This window comes from Danio rerio, chromosome 25, assembly GCF_049306965.1.
Source record: "Danio rerio strain Tuebingen ecotype United States chromosome 25, GRCz12tu, whole genome shotgun sequence".
NCBI classification, from domain to species: domain Eukaryota; kingdom Metazoa; phylum Chordata; class Actinopteri; order Cypriniformes; family Danionidae; genus Danio; species Danio rerio.
This window is the reverse complement of record NC_133200.1, coordinates 29083038-29104568: the sequence shown is the minus strand read 5'-3', so window position 1 is coordinate 29104568 and position 21531 is coordinate 29083038. Positions and strand designations below refer to the sequence as shown.

Below are 21531 nucleotides of genomic sequence, written 5' to 3'. Positions count from 1 at the left end.
TTTCTGCCAAAGGTGCATCAACAATGTATTGAGCAAAGGCTGTGAATAATTATGTACATGCGATTTTAAGTTTTTTTATTTTTAATAAATTTGCAACAATTTAAAAAAAATCTTTTTTCATATTGTCATTATGGGGTATTTTGTGTAAAATTTTGAGGAAATAAATTAATTTAATCCATTTTGGAATAAGGTCGTAACATAATAATTTGGAAAAAGTTAAGTGCTATAAATACTTTCCAGATGCACTGTAATAATACGTTTGTATAAACTGTATAAAAAAATACATTAAGTCTATGGACAGTCATCTCCTCATAAACCACAAATACCAACATGTGTGTATGTATTATGTACTCAGTAAGCAAGTAAGTAAGTAATGTGTATTTATATAGCACATTTCTTGTGTATGGCCATACACCCAAAGCGCTTTACAACCATGAAGGGGGGTCTTCCACACCACCACCAGTGCACAGCATCCACTTGGATGGGGTGACAGCAGCCACAGGACAACAGCAACAGCTCACCACACACCAGCTATTGGTGGAGTGGAGGGACAGTGATACAGCCAATTCAGTGGATGGGGATGATTGGGAGACCATGATCGGTAAGGACCAATGGAGGGAATTTGGCCAGAACTTACTGAGAGAAAGCTTCCAAATGGGTCAAGGCAATTTTTTAATGCTTTTATAGTAAACCAAAGACAATTGTATTTAAATGGCATTTTAGTGATAAGTGAATAAAGAAAAACGAGGGAAGCCAATGTATAACCATATCTGGTGAGTTATTTGAAACAGACATTCACAAATGTGAATCTACATTTGTCCCCTCCTCAAAGTTTATTGCTCTTATCTTGTGAAAGTACAAAGTTCAAGTTATCCTCCCCTTTTATAATTTACAAACCTTCACCTTCACCAGTGTTCACACAACAGTGGTTCACTATGAGGGAGCTTGGCATAATTTTATTCATTTTTGCTCTGAACCACAACATTCAGGCCCAAACACGAAAGCCAGGTAAGAGGGGTCTTCTTATCCTCCTTTTTCAAATAAAGATTAAAATGTAAATATTAGTTTGTGTTGTGAGTGACAAAATGTTTTTATACTAATTAAATAATACATTGTTATATAAAATCATTTTTTAAGGTTAAAAATTTTTTTAAAACACACAAAACACAATCATCATCTTGTGTGATAAAATGAGGCAGAGTAAATTTTTTTAATTATGAGCAACCTGTGGGGTCCCTGTCTCACCTTAGAAAGCCATTTTGCCATTTATGGTGTAAAGGACGGTTATAGTTTGTTTCTGAATTTGAGGAATTTAGAAAATTTTAATACCAGAGGTTGATCTAGATGAAAGTGGAAATAAATTAAAAAGTAAAAAAGCAGGTTCAATCAGGATAAACCCTGAATTATAGCTTAAGTGTAACTCTTCTTTAAAAAAGAAGATTTTGTTCAGAAAAAAAAATAACTATGTATATTTAATAATGAACCTTTACAAATGCATTAACACTCAAATCTGCATGAATTTGTTTCATAATTCAGTGAAGTCAACTTCCTGTAACTACAATTCAACTCCCTGCAGGGTGTGGCCAATTCAATTCAAATTTACTCCATAAACTGAAAGAGAAACAGACACAACCCTGATATAATTGAATCCTCTTTTATAGTTATAAAAGTAAAATTATGAAAGCATAATTAAAACATGTACATTTTGAATTTACATTTAAAGTGATGATGAAAAATTCTTAAAAAATAATATATTCTGTGAATATATATATTGTGAATATATATATTGTGAATAATATTTAAAAGAACCGTAATGGAAATAAAAAAGTGAAAAAAAAGAACTTAAAGATTAATCTTCAAAGAACAGCACAGAACTGCTCTCCTAAAAATGCTCTACATTGGCCTTGTGGCTTCAAAGAAGAACCTTAACACCTATAGAAATGTGTAATTCCATATAAAGTTCTTTATTTAAAATAGCAATAAAATGTCCTCAAACTAAAAAAAATGGTTTTGTGAAAGCCAAAATATTTCTTTTAAGGCATCAGTGTAAATAAAACTTCTGGAACTTTTATTTTTAAAAGTGGAGAACACACAAACACACTGGAACTGAACAATTTGAACAGATTTAACACTCCTGAACTGTTCTATGTAATTTAACAATCTATGTGACTATAACATTGACATCTTTTACTATTTTAATGTGTACAGCCCTGTTGTCTTGAGGTTTATAGGCAATACATAGCCACTGCCGTCCAGGTGTAAATCGCTAGCAATCATTAACATATTATAAAAAATGACAACATTTACAACTGTCATAAAAACTAGGTGTGCCCAGACTAGTTACACATTATTCATTCAGCAAGAGCATCCCCTTTTCACTGATGTTATAATACTTTATTTATTTCGAAATAAAAAAAACTGGTAAAACTGATTTTAAAGGATCATTAATCAATCGTTTTAGCTTTTGATAAATCAACCTGTTTTCTTTGTTTTAACATATTTTTTTAATAATTTGTGGGGAAAGAATTTGCAGGAAAAACTACATCGCCTATGATCAACATTTCACCATCTTCTTTTAATGAAAAACTAAATTAAAAAAGATTATATATATATATAAAAGAACTTTTCATATTATTTATTTTATTTGATTTGTGTTCACATTATGTTTTAATTTTATGTTATTGTACTTAATTATATATAGATATATGGGCTGCACAGTGGCTCAGTGGTTAACACTGTCGATTCACAGCAAGAAGGTCACTGGTTTGAGTGCCAGCTGAGCCAGTTGGCATTTCTGTGTGGAGTTTGCATATTCTTTCCGTGTTTGCATGACTTTCCTCTGGGTGCTTTGGATGATCTAAATTGGCCATAGCGTATGAGTGTATGTCAGAGTGTATGGGTGTTTCCCAATAATGGGTTGCGACTGGAATGACATTCGTTGCGTAAAACATATGCTGGAATAGTTGGCGATTCATTCCGCTGTGGCGACCACTGATAAATAAGAGCCTATATATATTTATTTATTTATTTATAGGTAAATAAGAATAGCCTAATTGAAAGTACTTCTGGATTTAACAACACTGAAAAAGAAGCCAGGCACTAATGAACTGTAGCCTACACATGAGAATTTTTAAAATATCGATTGCTGGACAGAATGTTGGACATTAACGAAATGCAATTCATTCTACCTTTTCCCTCCAAAATAGAGGCCTGCACTCTCAAACAAGATGAAGGGACAGGAAACGACGTTGTGGTTTATATGTATTATGATGCAGATAAAGACAGCTGTTATCCTTTTCGATACAATGGCGAGGGTGGCAATTCAAACCGTTTCATAACTGAGAAGCAGTGCATGAGAAACTGTTCACACCGAGCTGATCAGCTGTTCCCTATGGATGGTAATTTTCTATGAACAAATGTGTCTACAATACTGTGCCAATTGTTTTCTCTCTCTCTCTCTCTCTCTCTCTCTCTCTCTCTCTCTTCATTTTGATGCAGATTGTTTCATTTTCTCATTAATTTATGGATCAACAATGCTTTAAATACATGATTTATTAACTTAAGAAAATGCTGCCACCCTGTGGTAAAAAAACAACTTTTTCCCCGCATGTCACCTTCTTCTTCTTTTTTTTTTTTTTTTTTTTTACAGGAAAACAGATTTGCGTGCTTCCCAGAGAGCCAGGACAATGTTTCGGTCACTATCTTCGGTATTACTACAGCCCCGAGCATCACACATGCAAGCCGTTCTATTGGACTGGTTGTGTGGGCAATGGAAACCGATTCCTATCACTTAATCGTTGCAATGCCACTTGTTACAACTCAGCAGGTACAAAATTAATATTACAATAGTTATTTAACCTTAAGATGAATATGACAAAAATGTATATTTGTTTGAATAGATAAAGGCCATGAGGACCATTCAGGTGAATCTGATGTACCTGTTGGTAAGTGAAACTTGAAAATGATCTTTTTCATTCACATTATTAATGAAATGATGCTGACTTATAATTATCCCAATAGGAATTATCCTGGGTGTAGTGTTCGGTCTAATTGGTGCCATTATTCTCATTGTGGTGATCGTCTTTGCTGTCAAGAAGTATGTCATTTTATTTATGTTTGTGTTAATTTTCATTTGAAATGTTTATACTTCAGTTAGACAACATACCATTTCAAACAATTCTTTCAATTTTACAGGCCTAGCTCAAAGAAACGTGAGAAAAAAGATGGAAAGTCAACAGAGCAACCACTAAGGGAGCAGGCAGTTGAGATGGAAGGAGGGGAAGCACAGCCAGCCACTCTTGAAATCTCTACAATCCAAACTTAAAAATCGTTGAACTCACATTTGTACATTGAACACTCAGGCCGATCATTGTTTACTTTTGTAGAAGAGGTTAATTTGACAAATAAAAAAAAGTACAAAATATGTGTGTTGCTTATTTGCTTTATTCTTTTTTCTACTATATATTTTTTTATCTTTCTAATTTACGTTGTAATATATGTCTGCCATATTAAAATACACAATGCATAAAAAATGTCTGTAAGGTATTAAATTGTTTGAATTATAAAACTGCACATTGTTTGCTTGTGTTTGAAAAGTTAAAAAGCACAGTGGCCTCCATAAACTTTATTTATCCAATTCACCAATACCGCATGTCTTTGCACTGTGGGGTAAACAAAGAACATGGAGCAAACCCACACAAACACAGAGAACATGCAGACTCCACACAAAAAGTCCTCCTGGTCCAGTCAGGACTCAAACAAGCAACCTTATTGCGGTGAGGTGTCAGGGCTAATCACTGAGCCACTTAACATATTCATAACCAGTATTGCAAAATTCCCAGAGAAAACAGATTCCTTGTTCTATTTATAATGAAGTCTAACCTTGTAGATTCAAGCTGTTGAGACACTTTGAGATAAGAACAAACTTGAAACCGTATTTAAAGACAGGATATGCAGTCTAGGAATTCAGAACAAAAAATATATATTTTACTGGCATATAATATTCCATTAAAAAAGACTTGTTATAATTAAAATTCAACACAGGTCAAATAGTTTTGTTATAGCGGTATGGGTGACATAGGTTGTGTTGTCGCCTTACAGCAAGAAGGTTGCTGGTTTGAGCCTCAGCTGAGTCAGTTGGCATTTTTGTATGGAGTTTGCATATTCTCACTGCGTTCGCGTGGGTTTTCTCGAGTGCATTGGTTTCCCCCGCAGTTCAAAGACATGCACTATAGGTGAATTGGGTAAGCTAAAATCGTTCGTATGTGTTTGAATGAGAGTGTATAATGTTTCCCAATATGAGTTGCAGCTGGAAGGACATCCGCTGCATAAAACATTTGCAGAATAAGTTGGCGGTTCATTCCGCTGTGGCAACCCCAGCAGGTTAAAGGACTAAGCCAAAAAAGAAAATTATTGAATAGGCTAAGTACATAATTAAAATACCAAGTAAATAAGAAAAAAAAAATACACGTGAAATGAAAACAAAACAATTGAACATTTAGCAAATATTTTATATTAGATTGTTTGCCATATTTTTACATAAAAAGCTCACACATTTTTAGATATTTTGCAATATTAGTAGAACAGAAGGTGATATAATAATTATTGCTTTCTCTATCCATTAAAAAATCTGATGGCAATATACAAGTTACACATATGCTAAAACAAAATCTACACGTTTGAGTTTGGATTTCACATATAAACATATGGTATATAGCCAATGTACAAAATCAAAATATTGGAAAATAGCCATATTTCCCCCCAAATATTAGAATATGTATCATTATGCAGCAACTTCCCTTAAGCCTAAAAATATTTAATTATTTGTGGAGCAGAAAACGTGTTTCGTTTTACTAGAACGCAACATATGTCTTTTCTCGCCCCAAGGGCATCTTTCTTGCGCTCTCTCTGCTTTTTAGAGCTGAACACAGTAGGTGGCGATAATATCCCTTAAACGTTGGTCCTTCCCGCCGTAAAACCGAAGAAGAAGTTCTCTTTTTAGACAGCATTTTTGATGTATAGTTAGGGAACTTGGTAGGTTTTGAAACAGCCTGAGTCTGTGCGTGCATGTCTGCTATTTTAACCCATAACAACACTGTTTCATTTAACAGACCAGCAATATAGCTCACACATTTAAACGTAAAAGTAATCACCCATTTGAAAACGTATTTTGTGCCTCTCAACTTGCATTTTAAAAATTTAATAATTACAGTAATCATTTAAACGTAGACTTAGCTAGTGTAGCTAGCTCACAGATTCATGGAGTGTCCTCACCTCAACTCCAGTGTCTGCATGACAGTGGATCTCACCCGGTTCCCCAACGGTTCCCCTTCTTCATGGTGCTGTTCCGGTGAGTTAAATACACATGGTAATGGTGGCTATCTCTTATAATCAGCATTTCAGTCAGTTTCCTGTAACGTTACGCTCGTTAGCCGAAGTGGCTAATTCTTCATTGCTCACAGCAGATCGCGCAGTGAGACTACACATTGGTGCTAATAAAACTAATAATTTTAAGAAGACATCATCGTATACGTATATTAAACACGTAATGTAATTGTGTTAAATTTTACAATGAAAGTAACTGCATTTAATTATAACCCAATTCAAGTAACGTTAGCTTAACACAACATTCAAACTTGCTCAGTTCAGTCTGACACCACTGTTGTTCTTTGAACATATTTTACATTTTGTTTGTTTTTTCAAGGACATAAAACTGATGTCACATTTACTGTATCGCTTGTTTAGCTGATGGCTTTTCATAGACCGAAAATTTGTAACACTTGCATGTAGATTGTTGAAAATGTTGATTTTACAGGAAGTTATTAATATTACTTTTATGTGCAGCACTGTTCAAAATATAAAGCGGTTTATGTAGTGTTATTTACATAGACCGGAAATAAATGCAAACATTTTCGCAACTTAGTCTAGTGGTAAGCTGGTTTCAATGAATTCACTAGCTATTGCAAATTGTAATTATTGGCTTAGTATATTACAGGCCTTGCGGGAAAATGTTTCTGAGAACAAATAAGAAAGACATTAATGGTTGAAAATAACTTTATAGTTATCCATTAGGTCTCAGAGAAGTAAACCTATAAAGTGGAGCATAGTGTCTGTCTGATCAGCTGTTTTCTCATCAGCAGGTTTTTCATATAAAACAAGGCTTAGGCAAGAAGTAGAGGGGAAATGTCAGGGGCACTATTACCTATTTAGACAACTGAAATGTATAAATATACATATATATATAGGGCTTGATTAGGTCAAGAAGACCATGATTGTTCCCCTCTGTACTATAACTTTTAGGTGTGTATGTAAAATGAAAGGATGTCTGGTAATTGTTTTATATCATGGCTAATATTATAAATACATAGTTATTTAGTGATGTACAGGGGATTGGGGTCAGTATTTTTCTCTTTTACTCTAGTAAAAATTGACAAAACATGCACATAGCACTAAAGGAGATATTTAATAAAAAGATCAAAAATAGCATTTTCAAATAAATGGTTTTCCTATCAGTTTTTCAACTTAATTTGGCTTTGCTGAAGCTATTTTTTTTACACACACACACACATATATATAAGCCATCTTACTCTGCAGATTGTAGGCAAGACAAGTTATAGACTCAAGATGAATTGTCATATGAGATTACATTAAAAACATATGAACATTTAGGGTGTGACTGCCAGTAGCCCTTCACACACCCAGAGGACCTAAAAATGCTCCATATCTTGTTTAACACATTTTACACTTATGAAACATACAGAGACCTTCTCGTATTTACAATGGGTTATATACACAGTAAGTGTTTTTCAGCCATAGATAAACTTAAGTGAAAGGTTAATGTGACTAATTTTAATTTCAAATTGCTCCTTTTATAGCATTGATAATGTAATTAATTTAAATTTAGTCAGTTAAATAGACTTTAGGATTTAAGACATGTTGTGGAACAATGAAATTTAATGCAGTGCTTACTTTGTGTCAGCCACTTTATATTGTATCTCAATCAGGCAGTGAAGGTAATTTATTTTATTAAGAAACCAGATCTTAAATGTGGTGATTTTATAATGGGAGACTAGGAAGCGTTTGAGCTGGATTACTGAATATTTAAATGTCCTGTACATATACCCAATAATTAGTAACTTTTAAATATTCACTAAAAATTAAAATAATGAAATAAAACAGAACTAGGAACTACTTCAAACAAACAAATAACAAATATATAAATTGAAATTACTGCAATTTTGCTGCACTTTCATGGCAAATTCTTAAAGTACTGTTCACACCTACATTGATTTTGTTTTCTGTTTTTAGTAATACTGCAGTTTTGTTAGTATGTCACTTCTTTTGTGTAAAGTACATTATAACTCCCATTACAGTAGCAAAGACTTATTTTTTTCCTATTATTTTTTTCAATCATTGCACAGGCAGTTAGTAGGTACAAGGAGACAGACTAGGTCTGTTGACTTTTTCCACATTTGTTGGATCATGGACAGACTAGCATTCATGAGAATCGAGTGTTTCTTAGCAACGGCTAATTCAGATGCTTGATGTGCGCTCAGAGGGAAGGTGATCAAGGCATTAGAACAAAGCTCTTTTTCCCAGCAGACGACAGCCAGAAATTACATTCAGATGAAGTTAACATGTCACCTTATATGTTCACTATGCGAAAGTGTTTATTATGTTTTTTTTCTTCTTTGATATATGGGTTTGGTTTTATGCATCTGTAAAATTATAATTATATAATGAATGTAACTTCAATATGTATTGATGTTTTGTAGTTTGCCGGTCAAACAAAAGCCCTTGGGTTTGCCTGACGTGTATGAACGTGCATTGTGGACGGTGAGTACTTAAATGTATAGATTATTTTTTCAACTTAGTCCTTTTATTAATCAAGGGTCTCCACAGTAGAATGAACTGCCAACTTATCCAGCATATGTTTTGCGCTGCGTATACTCTTCCAGCTGCAACCTATGACTGGGAAACCCATACACACTTATTCTCACACAAACACCATGGCCAGATTAAGCTTTCCTAATTTACCTATAATTCACCTTTCCTAATTCACTTATAATTTATTTAAAAAAAAATATTCTGTCATAATTTCTTCACTCTCAACCTCTTTGGGCTTCTTTCTTCTGCTAGACCAAAAAACTATTTAAAATTATATATATATATATATATATATATATATATATATATATATATATATATATATATATATATATATATATATATATATATTTAGTACACACAGTAACATAGATTTGGGGTTTAATATTGTGAAAATTTATATTTAATTGGTATTATTAATGTATTACAGAATATACAAACATATTTATAACATGTTGAAGTACAATTCTACTGAAATAAATAACATTTAATCATTAAAATATACACACATAAGCATTTAATCTCTTTTCTTTTGTAGGTATGTTAATGGCCATGCCAAAAAGCATTTTGAAGAGATTGAAGCTCCAGGTTGCAGCCAAAGGAAGCCAGACAGAGAAAAGTTGAGGGAGAAGGGTCAACAGCACTCTGTGTGTATGGACTGTAACAGTTATAGCACATTCTGGTAGGTTTCTTGCCCTATTATTCATTCATCATTCATTTATTCATTCATATATTCATTCATTCATTCATATTTGTCAATGGACTTTAAAATTTAATATTGTTCAGTAAGCAGTGTTATATGTTAAAAAAAAACTATTTTTGAGTTTCTTACCTATTTCCTGCAGTTATAAATGCGACGAATTTGTGGTGAATGACACAAAACTTGGGCATGTGCAGAGGGTCAGAGAACATCTACAGAGTTTGGAGAAGTAAGACTGTAGTTTATAATGTATCTGTTTATCAATCAAACATCATAAAACTTTATTGACATTGTTGTGTTTAAATGGTTTATTCTTTGTCCAGCTCTGTGTGTAATACCGACAGACAGAGAAAGAGAAAAATGTCTGAAAGTTTTTCTCCTGACAGCAAGATGAAGCAAGACAGTGTAAGTTTAATTTGTTTCTATGCATCTTTGCAAAAATGTGCCAAGAAATAGCTTAGAAAAAATATTATGCACCCACCTACACATGCACATCTTTTGAAAAAGTTAGGACACCTTATTTAACTTGGTGGGTTTTTATCAGGAGAAAATAAACGAAATAAAAGTTTAAATGTCATTTTTTACTTAAAAATAAAGCCAAAATTTAAAAAAAGTGATGAGTGATGAGCTTAGGACACTCTTAAAATAGGGATTAAGAATGTAAGTAGCAGTCAAGCACAGCTAGTCAAATGCCATTTAATAAGCTGATCATCAGCAAGTGTGTGCCCCTCTAAAAGCAGGCGTTTTGGCAATTTGTTGGTCTGGAGCCTTCAAGTTTGTGTTAAGACACTGCAATTATCAAGCAACAGTTGCTGCCATCAATCAGAAGTCCATCATCCCACAGTTAGTTGAAGACTTATGAAGTGGACATTCTATCAATTTTACTCCAAGATCCACAAGAGAAGTGGCAGGAAAATCAAGCCTAACCCTAACCCTAACTTCATCATGGATTCTACAGGCCTCATTTAACATGTGAAAGAATAATGTTCATGACCGTAGTACAATTGGAAAAAGATCGGACAGGTATGGCACGTTTGGAAGGGTTGCCAGAGGAAAACATCTCTTCTCTAAAACAACATGACAGTACATTTTGAAAGCTAAACTAAAGAACCATAGGGGGAAAAAAGCCTAGAAAAATGTCTAGGTGTTGCAATAGTCGAGTAACAGTTCAGACAAAATCCTAAAAGCCATGGTATTCTTCAATAGGTTGTCTAAACTTTTTCTCACAACTGTGTCAGAAGTTGTCATAAGCTACTGAAAATTTAGTTGTACTGTTTCAAAATTTTCAAATATTTTTTCCTTATAAAATTAATTCATTCGTGAAGGATATTTTGATGAAAATGGCAGTTTATTGACCGAGAAAACAGTTATTTTTAAATATAATTTTTTCCACAACATTACTGCCTATACTGTAATATTCTTTAATTATATGTTATCATTATAAGGTAAATAATCAGTGAATAAATAAAATGTTTATAATTGATTTTTCCTTTTTATTTTTAAATGTAAACACACAGGAGGGCGCTCTAGTGCAATGTGCCACAGGCCTTCGCAATCTGGGCAACACCTGCTTTATGAATGCCATTCTCCAGTCTCTGAGGTAAGAACAGCCTTTATGACCCTGAGCAAGGGGCAGTTGATTATGCGTAGCTTGGCGGGGTATGGGTAGCCCAGCCAGTCGTGCTTAAATGCCTCCCCTGAACCTATGTTGGTGCCTTTAGTGTGATTTGGCAGACAGCGATGCCTCTGTGGCCTGTCAGCTGGCTGAAGTAGAACTTAGTGGGCAGCAAAGGGATGGATTAGGCAATCTGCCTGCTCATAGCAGCTTTAAACTGGCCAGGCTGGTGAAACTAAATAGCCCTTGTCAAACCGATTAATGGGATCAGTTAAATGATAAAAAAATATCTATTTACATATATATATATATATATATATATATATATATATATATATATATATATATATATATATATATATATATATTGTTGTTATTAATTATTTATTTATTTATTTTTAGTTTTATAAATTTTTAATTGGCTGCATAAATGTGCTATGCATATTAGTTGACTCGCGGGACAGTAACATGTGCAACCACATGTGCCTACAGACATATTTTGCCAAAAAAGCAAAATGAAAGAAGGATATTGCTGGTCACAGTATAACACAATCGAGTTGATGCCAAACTAGCGCTGATGCTGATTGCCTGGATCTGTGTCATAATGTCAAGTATAATTTTTTGCACAATTGGAGAAAGAAGCTGTCAGCAACCCTCTATTTTGGACACAAGCAGGCCACAAGTCAGAGCGTCTGGGTTTTCTCTCCGTCAGAGTGCGCTCTGGTTGTGTTCTCAAAAACACAACAAATAAGCTAAAGTTGTAATTATTTAGCGTGCAACTAACAAACCAACCTTTTTTATTTGTAATATAACAGTTATTAATAGTTCTTATAAAATATCAATTTTTAAAATAGCCTACATAATCTACAAATCAAACAAATCTAAAGATTTTTTAGATTTTTGCATAATGATAACTACAAACTGAGGCTTTCATTTTATAGCTTATAAAACATCTATGCAAATTAATGCAATATCATATGTAAACAACAAAATTGTTACATAGAATAGTAGCCTATTCTAAAAAGTCAACGTATGTGCCTTATCATTGTTTTTCATCACACGCAGCGTGTGCACATGAACTGCAAGTGAGAAAGGAAATAAAAGCACACAAGCTCTAAGGTAAAACCATACATTTAAGACATAATCTTTAAAATAATGACTTATATAAAAAATGTTGACAGAGTTTTATGATATTAGAATAAGAGCGAAGAATTAATTAAATGCATATTTTCTGTGAAGCGATCAATTTGAGTATAGCCTGCTAATTTTTTTTGACAGAAGAAAAAAAAACATGATAGGGAAAAAACAGCCTTTGTTGGTTCTTAAAATGTATTCAGTTTTGTTTTGTAATTTAAATTTGTCATTTAAGTGAAAAATATCTAGGGAAGGACCATTTATTTTATTCTTTTATTTAGTTTACAACCGGTGGTTGTTGGTTGGCAAAATTAACCAAGATGAGCATCCCTACTTACCAAATATCATATAAACCACTAAACTAGCATTTTTTGACTATTTAGAGGGAGCATTTTGTTTACTGAAGTTACACTTCAAACATTTGCAGTCAGTAAGATTTTTTAAAAGGTAAAATATATATATTTGCAGCAAGGATATGCTTATGTATGACTTTACATTTAGTTAAAACAAATGCTGTTTTTAATCATTCAATTTGTCAAAGTATCCTTAAACATATTAATCATTACAGCTGGTTTCTACATTCATGATAATAATCTGAACTGTTGCTTAAGCACCAATTACAGGAGAAATTAGTTAAAATAGAACACTTATTTTAAGTTCCAATAACATTTTACTATTACTGTTTTTTTTTAATAAAGAGACAAATATATGTAAGAGTTTAACAAGACATTAGAAAGTGACCATATATTCTTGTTCTCAGGATTAAATGGCATTATTTTGGCAGCTGTTCAGTACATAGTTTTAGAAATTAAATTCATGTAGAATTATGTGCACATGTCATATTGATGCCAACTCAAATCAGGATGATTGTCACTAAAATGCAATTATTACATAAAAATATTATGTGTCATGTTTTCTTATATTCTAAACAATTCTGAAGTCATACAACATTTGTTTTGAGAAACAAACTGTAATTTAAACAAATTGAGTGCTGCTTGAAAATCTACAATGTAGTTTATATTTAACATTCAATTTCACCAATTATGTAATTTAAATTGCTTTTAATCAGATTTATTGTTGAGCTGTCAATGATTTCAAAGCTTGCATAATGGAAACTAAATCTAACTCGAAAAAAAACATTTACATTTAAACTCGTTTGCTGGGCATAATTCTTATAAGAGGACTGCATTGACAGAGTTCTGTATTATTTTGGTAAATTGTCAGAGTTACAATGATGTTTGAAAAGACACGCCGAAATTTATGTGAAAGACATCTGTTAAGTTAAAGCCTGTTTTTTGTTTGTTTGTTTGATTGTTTGTTTGTTTCCTGTCTCCAGTAATATCCAAGTTTTCAGCTGTTATTTCAAGGAGTTGCCTTCAGTGGCCTTACGAAGTGGGAAAACGGCAGGAAGGAGAATGTACCACACCAGAAGTCAGGGGGACAGCAGTGTGTAAGGTCCTCTCCATTAAATGGCAAACAGAAGGGAGGGGGTTGTTTAAGGAAATTAAAATATTTTGGCATGTATTTCTGTTTAAACACATTTATATGTAAGTTTTACTTTCATATAAAATTGGTACATTAGCTCGTGTTGATCTAGCAACAATTCCTAACATGATGAAGGCTTAAATGTTATGATTTTAGTTTAACATTGATAACCACTTGTTATACAGTATAATCCTCTATAACCTCACAGATATATTAGAGTCCATATGGTGTCTATTACAATGGCTATATTTATCTGCCCTGTTGTGCAGATCTCTGGTTGAAGAGTTCAGAAAAACCCTGTGTTCGCTTTGGCAAGGAAGTCAGACTGCCTTCAGCCCAGATGCTCTCTTTTATGTCATCTGGAAAATAATGCCAAGTTTCAGGTACCATAAAATCACACAGCTGCACAAGTTGTTGCATATTTTCCTTTGGATTTGTCAAACTCTTCTTTTAAGGAATATTCTAGGTTTCATATTATTTTGTGTATCACTAAAGTTGTGTAATTTTAAATAGTAAATGATTCGTTTAGATTTTTTTGTTTTTAATTCATAAAATAATCTTGAAAATTCTTGATTTTGTAATCTTGTTGTAGTTAAAATGCCAAAACTGTGCACTTGAATATATGGAAAGCAGAGGTGTAACCGAGCGCGGTTGATCCATGATTCGTATGGATCACAACCCACGGTTCGGAACACACTGACCACAGTGGATTAATACATTTTCTTACATGTAAATTAATCCTAAATTTGTAATTATCGCAGAGAGATCGCCTGTCGCCTCATTCTAATAACTTTTATGAAACTATTTGGCCTTTCCTGTAAAATATAATTATGATGGAAGAAGTTGTGGTGGGTTATTTAGAATGTGGTGGGTTATTAGTTTATTGAAGGTGTTTTCTGTTACTACTTGTTTAGCCTGCATCAATGCATTCAGTGTGTACACTGCTCAATTAATCATTAAAATATCGGGATCTCAACACCCACGCAACATAAATTAGAAATAATGGTGATTTGCATTTGTTTATTAATTTTAAGAGATTGAGTTTTTAGTCTTTTGAGTTAATTATGAAGTTACAAATGGTCAAATAACACAGAAGTACTGGGATAACAGTTTATAGTTTAAATAAAACCACTGATATTTATGGTAAAGATAAATTCACCGTCATATGCATTTAACTTGATGCTCAAAAATGAAAGTTGTATGCAGCAATTACATTATTTAACCAAAAGGTGGCGGCCAAAATATGACACTGAATAACTCTTCAAAAGTTATCATCTAGCAATGAAACATGAAGTTTTATAAGTGAATAACTGAATCATTTATTGAAAATGAGACTAAAAATAAATATGGGTTGTACAAATTATGATGTTAGGTTTCTACATGTAGCGTTATCAACAAAAGCAGTAGTAACAGTGAATTTTTCACAGTACTGAATATTTTACAATTTATTGCTACAAATTTTTGCTCTGTTTGCTGTAAAAACTGTAACTCTTTTAATTTAAATGTTTACATTTTACTGCCATAATTATGTATATTATTTGCAATAATATTTCTGAGTAACCCACTGTAATTATCCTATATAGAAGTTCTGGATTGTATCAGTTTGGTGCCAGACTAAATTTTATTTTTATTTTTTTACTAAATCTACATAGCTTTGTCACTTTTAGGTAGCATTGACAAATACTATCTCTGGCCTTGTGATGTCATCATTTGAATATCATTTGTATATTTCAAAACAATAAAAAATAGATATATACTATGTTCTTGTCAATAAACATAATACTAAGTATGTCTTGAAGAAAGCAAATAGGATTGATTTTTGAATTTTTATTGTTATTATTATTGCAGGGGCTACCAACAACAGGATGCACATGAGTTCTTGCGTTACCTGCTGGACCATCTCCACCGAGAGATGCAGGGAAACAAGAATGGGTCACCCAGTCCTCCTGTGACCTCCGATGAACCCAATCATGCCTCCGAGAGCAAATGCTTCATGTACGAGACCCCTCTGAACACGCATGTATTCTTTCTACTCGCATTCACCTTAGCATGGACAAGTGAGACCCCACTCAGTGCAAAACATTTTTAATTGCACTGTCCCACTTTTGATAACTGCTGAAGGTTTATTCTTTTATTAAATAGACCTAAAGTGACATTCAGCAAAGTTTTACCAGGAAAAGTTATTATATATTAAACTTAAGTTTTTTTTTATTTGTTTGTTGTTTCTCATTGTATTTGCTTTAATGAACTGATCTTGCCATAAAAGTAGCCTTTGTACATGATGTGGTATTAAGTTAAAATTGATATGTGATATGAAGTTATCTAAAATTCAGTCTTATTCCAAACCATGGTGTTTAGGATAATGTTAAGTGTTAATTAATAACATTTTTGTGGGGAAAATTGGTAGATTCTTACTGCATGTCAACTACATCAAATGTGGATGGGCTGTTAATACAGTCTTGGTGGTGTGCAGAAGTTCTGTTGTCACAGGTGAGAGATCACATTGACACAGGGATATCCCCGCTCTCCTTACTTCCTCTATGCGTCGTGGCTTATATTCCCCTCTCCTGATGAGCCTCACCTGACCCAGATCGACAAGCTGTTTGAGGTGAGAGAGTGATGGTAATCTCCATGGCGAATGAAACCACACTGGCAGGTCTGCCACATTGCCTCATTTGGACCATACCAGTGTGGCTGAAGGGCACCCTGATGATGGGTGGCAGATCTGGTGGTTTAAGGGGAAGGTGATGAGTAGAGGTGCACTCAAAGAAGGCTACAGACCTGGCGCATCTTTGCTTCCAGTTCTGGCCGGTAGTATTTCTCCTGGACCCACTGCCCCTCTCTCTCTCTCTTGCCTCTTGGGCTTCAGTTGCCTCCCTCAGCTCCAGCGCCTTAAGTTCTGTCCAGCTGGCGGTGCTGCGGAGCATAAACAGATAAAGTCATCGGTAAGGCAGTGCCTGCAGTAGGCAGTTGATCCCTACCCTCTTGGCGACCTGGATGGCGGAGGGTCTATCATGTAGCAGCCAGGCATGGGCATGATGTAGCAGGTCTGCCGCTTGCGTCCTGGCCGAACACCGCTCATCAAATGTCCACTGTTGGTACTCGGATGCTGCACACCGATGTTTGGCCTAAAAGAGGCCGGATCTCCCTCTTAAATGCAGAATAATCCTGATGAAGTTGGGGCTGGAGGGAGTGATAAGCTGGCTGGCCCTCCCCTGTCATGTAGGGGGTGAGTAGCTGGATTCATCCCACACCACTTTGTCTGCTAGCACCTCAAAGCTGCGCAGGTACGCCTCAACATTATCAAGGTCACCGAGTTTGGGTAGAAAATGGTATGGGGTTAAGGACTCGGGGGTGGGGCATCTGGGAGTGAATAAACAGCCTGCCCTGCCCTCTCAAGTTCCGCTAACTGTCCCCAATTGACATGCTCATTGAGGTGAGGGAGTCTTCTTTATGGTGATGCTGAAACCACACTCACAGGTCTGCCACACAGTACATCCAAAGCTAAAGCAGGACCTCAATATTCTGCACACATATATGGTTAAATCACCTACAATCATGTACTTTGAAAGTAAATGACATACCTCTGGATTGACGTTTGTCATTTTTTTCAGAGATTTTGGAAATGCATCTGCTTGTCGCTGGTTGAACGTTTTGAAACACTCAGCTTTTTTTTTTTAATCCACCACACTGGCAAAAAAGTCCAGTATTCATTTCAACTTTTTTTTTCTAGTCAAAGCAGTACACAAATGGTTCGGGGCAAGTTTTTAATTTGAGCTAGGTCTCTCTCAGCAGGCCACCTCGTTCCATATCTTGTCAGCTAGTTTAGTGAGTATGTGGGCAGCAGTGATAAAGATGGCACACAGAGGGAAGTCTGTTTCAAACAGAGATGGCTGTTCCCACACTTGCCTGCTGCTAGAGGCAGAGCCACCCTGTTGTGTTTGTATTAATAGCTGCAGACAAGTGAGGAAGACCAAAGTCGAGGGTGACCTGAATGGATTTGGGGTTATTGAAAAGGAAGTGCATTGTTGTGGTATGCTCAGTGAATTGTGCTGAAGTGGCTGATTAATCCTGGTCTAAATAGATAAAGTAGGCATTCTTTCATAAAGGCCTGATGAACAAAACTTGTGTATGTTTGTGTAGTAATGTTGAGCAATTCTGCAATTGTTTCTAGAAATGGGACATCCACTATTGTTACATCTGTGTTTGGTGGCGTTCTACAGAATGAGGTGTATTGCTTGATATGCGGCACGGAGTCTCGGAAATTTGATCCATTCTTAGGTAAGCATAATTTCACAAAAACTTGACTTTTGTAACTATTGTTGGAAAAGTTCACCTGTCTTATTCTCCTTCAGATCTTTCACTCGACATTCCCAATCAGTTCAGAATCAAAACCACAAAGGACCAAGAACCGGGGCCAACGTGCACTTTGAGTGGTAAAGGATTATCTGAAACGAAGTTGCTGCAGTTTGGTTAATTTTGGGCAGTGTATTTAGTTTTTCTGTTGGTTACAGATTGTCTTCGTAGTTTCACAGACCTTGAGGAGCTCGATGAAACAGAGCTATACATGTGTCATAAGTGTAAAAAGCGACAGAAGTCCACCAAGAAATTCTGGATCCAGAAACTGCCCAAGGTAACCAAATATTTAAATATTTCGGTAATATGTTGTCCATATTTTTTCAGCTATATGATGTCATATCCCTTTCAGGTGCTTTGTCTACATTTGAAGAGGTTCCACTGGACAGCATTTCTGAGGAATAAGGTTGACACCTATGTAGAGTTTCCCATGTGTGGCCTTGACATGAAAAGCTACTTGTTAGAGGTGAGAGCATTCAGTTTTGTTACACATTGTTTTGTTTTTTTTGTTATTTGTTTCTAATATTTAAATGAACATTACAAGAAAACAAATCATGCCAATATACTGTTATTTATTATTATATGTATAAAAGGATATTAATGAATAAAGTAATATTTATTTACATTGAAAATGCATGTTTTTCTTCAAAACACAGTAGACAAAATGATTGGCATCTCTAAAATTCTAATGAATAAAATATATCTGTGTAATACTTTTCTTTAAGTTTACATTTTTAGCACACTTGAGTGAGTACAAGCACAAAAGAATCCAGGCATTACCTTGTCACAAGAGCACAGAGATAGAATTACAACTTCTGTATGAGCCCAGTTAAGAGTATTGAGTACTTTTCTGATATAAATCAAAAGATTCAAAGAAAACAGATTTAAAATATCAAGTATTTAAAATTCCCATTTCCACTAATACAATACAACATTACTTGCAATGAAGTTGAAATAAATTAGCCTGTTATCCCTGTACTTTTGTGTTATTTAATTGTTTGTAACTAACTGAAAAAAAGTGTATAAATTAAATCTCTCGATTAAGCGCAATGCTTCAAAGGATTAATAAACATACTATATATATATATATATATATATATATATATATATATATATATATATATATATATATATATATTCATTCATTCATTTTCTTGTTGGCTTAGTCCCTTTATTAATCCGTGGTCGCCACAGCGGAATGAACCGCCAACTTATCCAGCAAGTTTTTACGCAGCGGATGCCCTTCCAGCCGCAACCCATCTCTGGCAAAAAAAAATAAATAAAAAAATGTGTGTGTAAAAATGCTTTTGTATAAATGTGTGTAATACAATACACACGCCTGTGACAATATAATAAATACAATTTCACAATGTAATTACAGCCTGAAAACAGCTTGCCTGAGAGATGTCTGTATGATCTTGCTGCTGTTGTGGTGCATCATGGGTCTGGGTAAGCAAAGGCCTATCAATGTACAACTCATTAATCAGCAACAAGTTCTGTTTCTTTGTTATCCAGAAGGGGGGGGGGGATGTTATATCAGTAAATATGGTGATCTTTTCATGAGATTTCCTTTTTTACCCCATCATATCTTTTCACAATCTGTACAGATAACCAGATCAAATATAATATTCTTCATCGCCATCTTTTTGCACAGAATCGGCTCAGGACATTACACAGCATATGGGCGCCACGAGGGCCAATGGTACCATTTCAATGACAGCACGGTCACTCTGGTCAGTGAGGAGGCTGTGCTGAAAGCCAAGGCTTACATTCTCTTTTATACTGAACACAGTGATCGGGAGAGTCAGTCCAAGCTTTAAGACTTTTTTTCAGATCAGCTCAGTCAGTTGTTGTCAGTTGTTGGATCTTCGTATGTATCATCTGTCTAATGTTTTATGCTATCCAGTTATGATTTCTACGTTACAAAACCTCAGTAAAAACCGAATTGCTGCTTATATTTTAACTTGATGACTTTTTCATTAAACAGACACAATTTTTTTTTTTCACATAATGCCACCAGTTTAAAAAATTGTGTAAAAAGATTCCAAAAGCTATTCCTCAAGATACTGTTTTTTTTGTGATGAAAAAAGACTTAAATTGACTTTGAATATAAAATGTCTTAGTTGATTTTTAAAAAATATTATTCCATCAGCTAAAAAAATGCTGTCAAATTTCTATCAGACACTGATGTCTCCTTATGCCAACATACTGCTTGCTGCTCCTGAAAAATGTATTTCTGTTCAGCTCAGAAATTCGTTATTGTCCTCTAAGAGTGCTGATGATCAAGTTTGATGTGGAGGTCTTTCTGAACCAAAACTTGAAAATTTTCATTTTACTTGACAAACAAGTAGTTATTGGTATCGCAAAGCAGTAGTTGACTCAGTCACAGCTTTCACATCTATATTGTAAAAATCACTTCTGAGAATGGTCCAGTAGCTCACATGTTTCTTGAAAATGTTTGACCAACTGTACAGTTTGTATTCTTTTAGAATTAAAGGGATGCACACTGTGTAAAAGTTGATCTGCAGTAGTTGACTGATTTTACTTTCACTTATAAAGTATACAATATATTATGTATTTACTGGTCCATGTTGCAGCTTAAAATCAACTCACTTTGACAGAAGCTATTTTATTTAAGTGTAAAATTACTCATTTAAGTAATACATTTAAATGTTTTGAATGTTCTTTTTATCTAGATTCTAGGTTCTAGAATTCTAGATTATTAGGTCAGAATTGTATAAAATTTTGTTGGGTGTTTTTGTAAGACCTAGTTAAACTGAAATGCAGTGATTCATTCATCATCAGCATTCCAGCAATTTTGTATACCTTACAAACGTGATTTTCTTTCTAGAGGTTGTGTTAAACAAGCCTATCAGGTAATAACTTTCCAAAGAGAGGAAGTTCTTGCCATCTATTTGTGTGTGTGTGACCATGCATCAGATGGTCCGTGGGTGTGGAGTCTGACACTAATTGTGCCTAACTTGCATATCAGTTATTGCAAATAACGAAAAACATGATACATTACCTTTAAGCTTGATATCTTTAAAGCAAGTATATTATATAACTTGATAAAATTAATTTGATACAATGACTTGAGCAGGCAGTTTCATGTCTTGTCAGTTGTTATTGGTTCACAACTAATAATTAATAGATCATAAAATTCAATGCAGCAAAAACAAATATTCCCTTCTAATAATGGGTCATTTTTTAGGCAGAATGTTTAAAAAATATTTAGTTTTTTATCTAACATTTAAGCTAGGAACACATTAACTAATTATGCCTGTGAAAACGCATACACGAGAGCTGAATGTTTTTTAATCCATTTATCCATTCACTCATTCACTCATTTTCTTTT

The 21531-nt window shown here is 34.2% G+C and overlaps 2 protein-coding genes across 3 annotated transcripts; both read left to right on the top strand.

Moving 5' to 3' along the window:
* The first annotated feature begins 901 nt into the window (after window positions 1–901).
* si:dkeyp-73b11.8 lies at window positions 902–4558 on the top strand. Its single transcript, NM_001386683.1, is given in 6 exon segments — window positions 902–1008; window positions 3207–3398; window positions 3650–3826; window positions 3900–3944; window positions 4021–4096; window positions 4195–4558. Coding segments are annotated over 6 exon segments (693 nt in total). The 5' UTR covers window positions 902–935; the 3' UTR covers window positions 4325–4558.
* A 1450-nt stretch (window positions 4559–6008) lies between these two features.
* Window positions 6009–20697, top strand: usp3 (ubiquitin specific peptidase 3). Of its 2 annotated transcripts, none has more exons than NM_001199871.1 (15): window positions 6009–6349; window positions 8775–8835; window positions 9425–9568; window positions 9732–9815; window positions 9910–9991; window positions 11104–11186; window positions 13672–13785; window positions 14090–14203; window positions 15669–15815; window positions 17995–18101; window positions 18176–18256; window positions 18335–18453; window positions 18529–18642; window positions 19558–19625; window positions 19831–20697. In NM_001199871.1, the coding sequence occupies exons 1-15, from the start codon at window positions 6259–6261 to the stop codon at window positions 19994–19996; spliced, it is 1575 nt and encodes a 524-aa protein (NP_001186800.1). In that variant the 5' UTR covers window positions 6009–6258; the 3' UTR covers window positions 19997–20697. The 2 variants fall into 2 exon arrangements, with proteins under 2 accessions (NP_001186800.1, XP_073798356.1); XM_073942255.1 differs by having other exon boundaries at window positions 6024–6349; window positions 13672–13790.
* The last annotated feature ends 834 nt before the right edge of the window (window positions 20698–21531 follow it).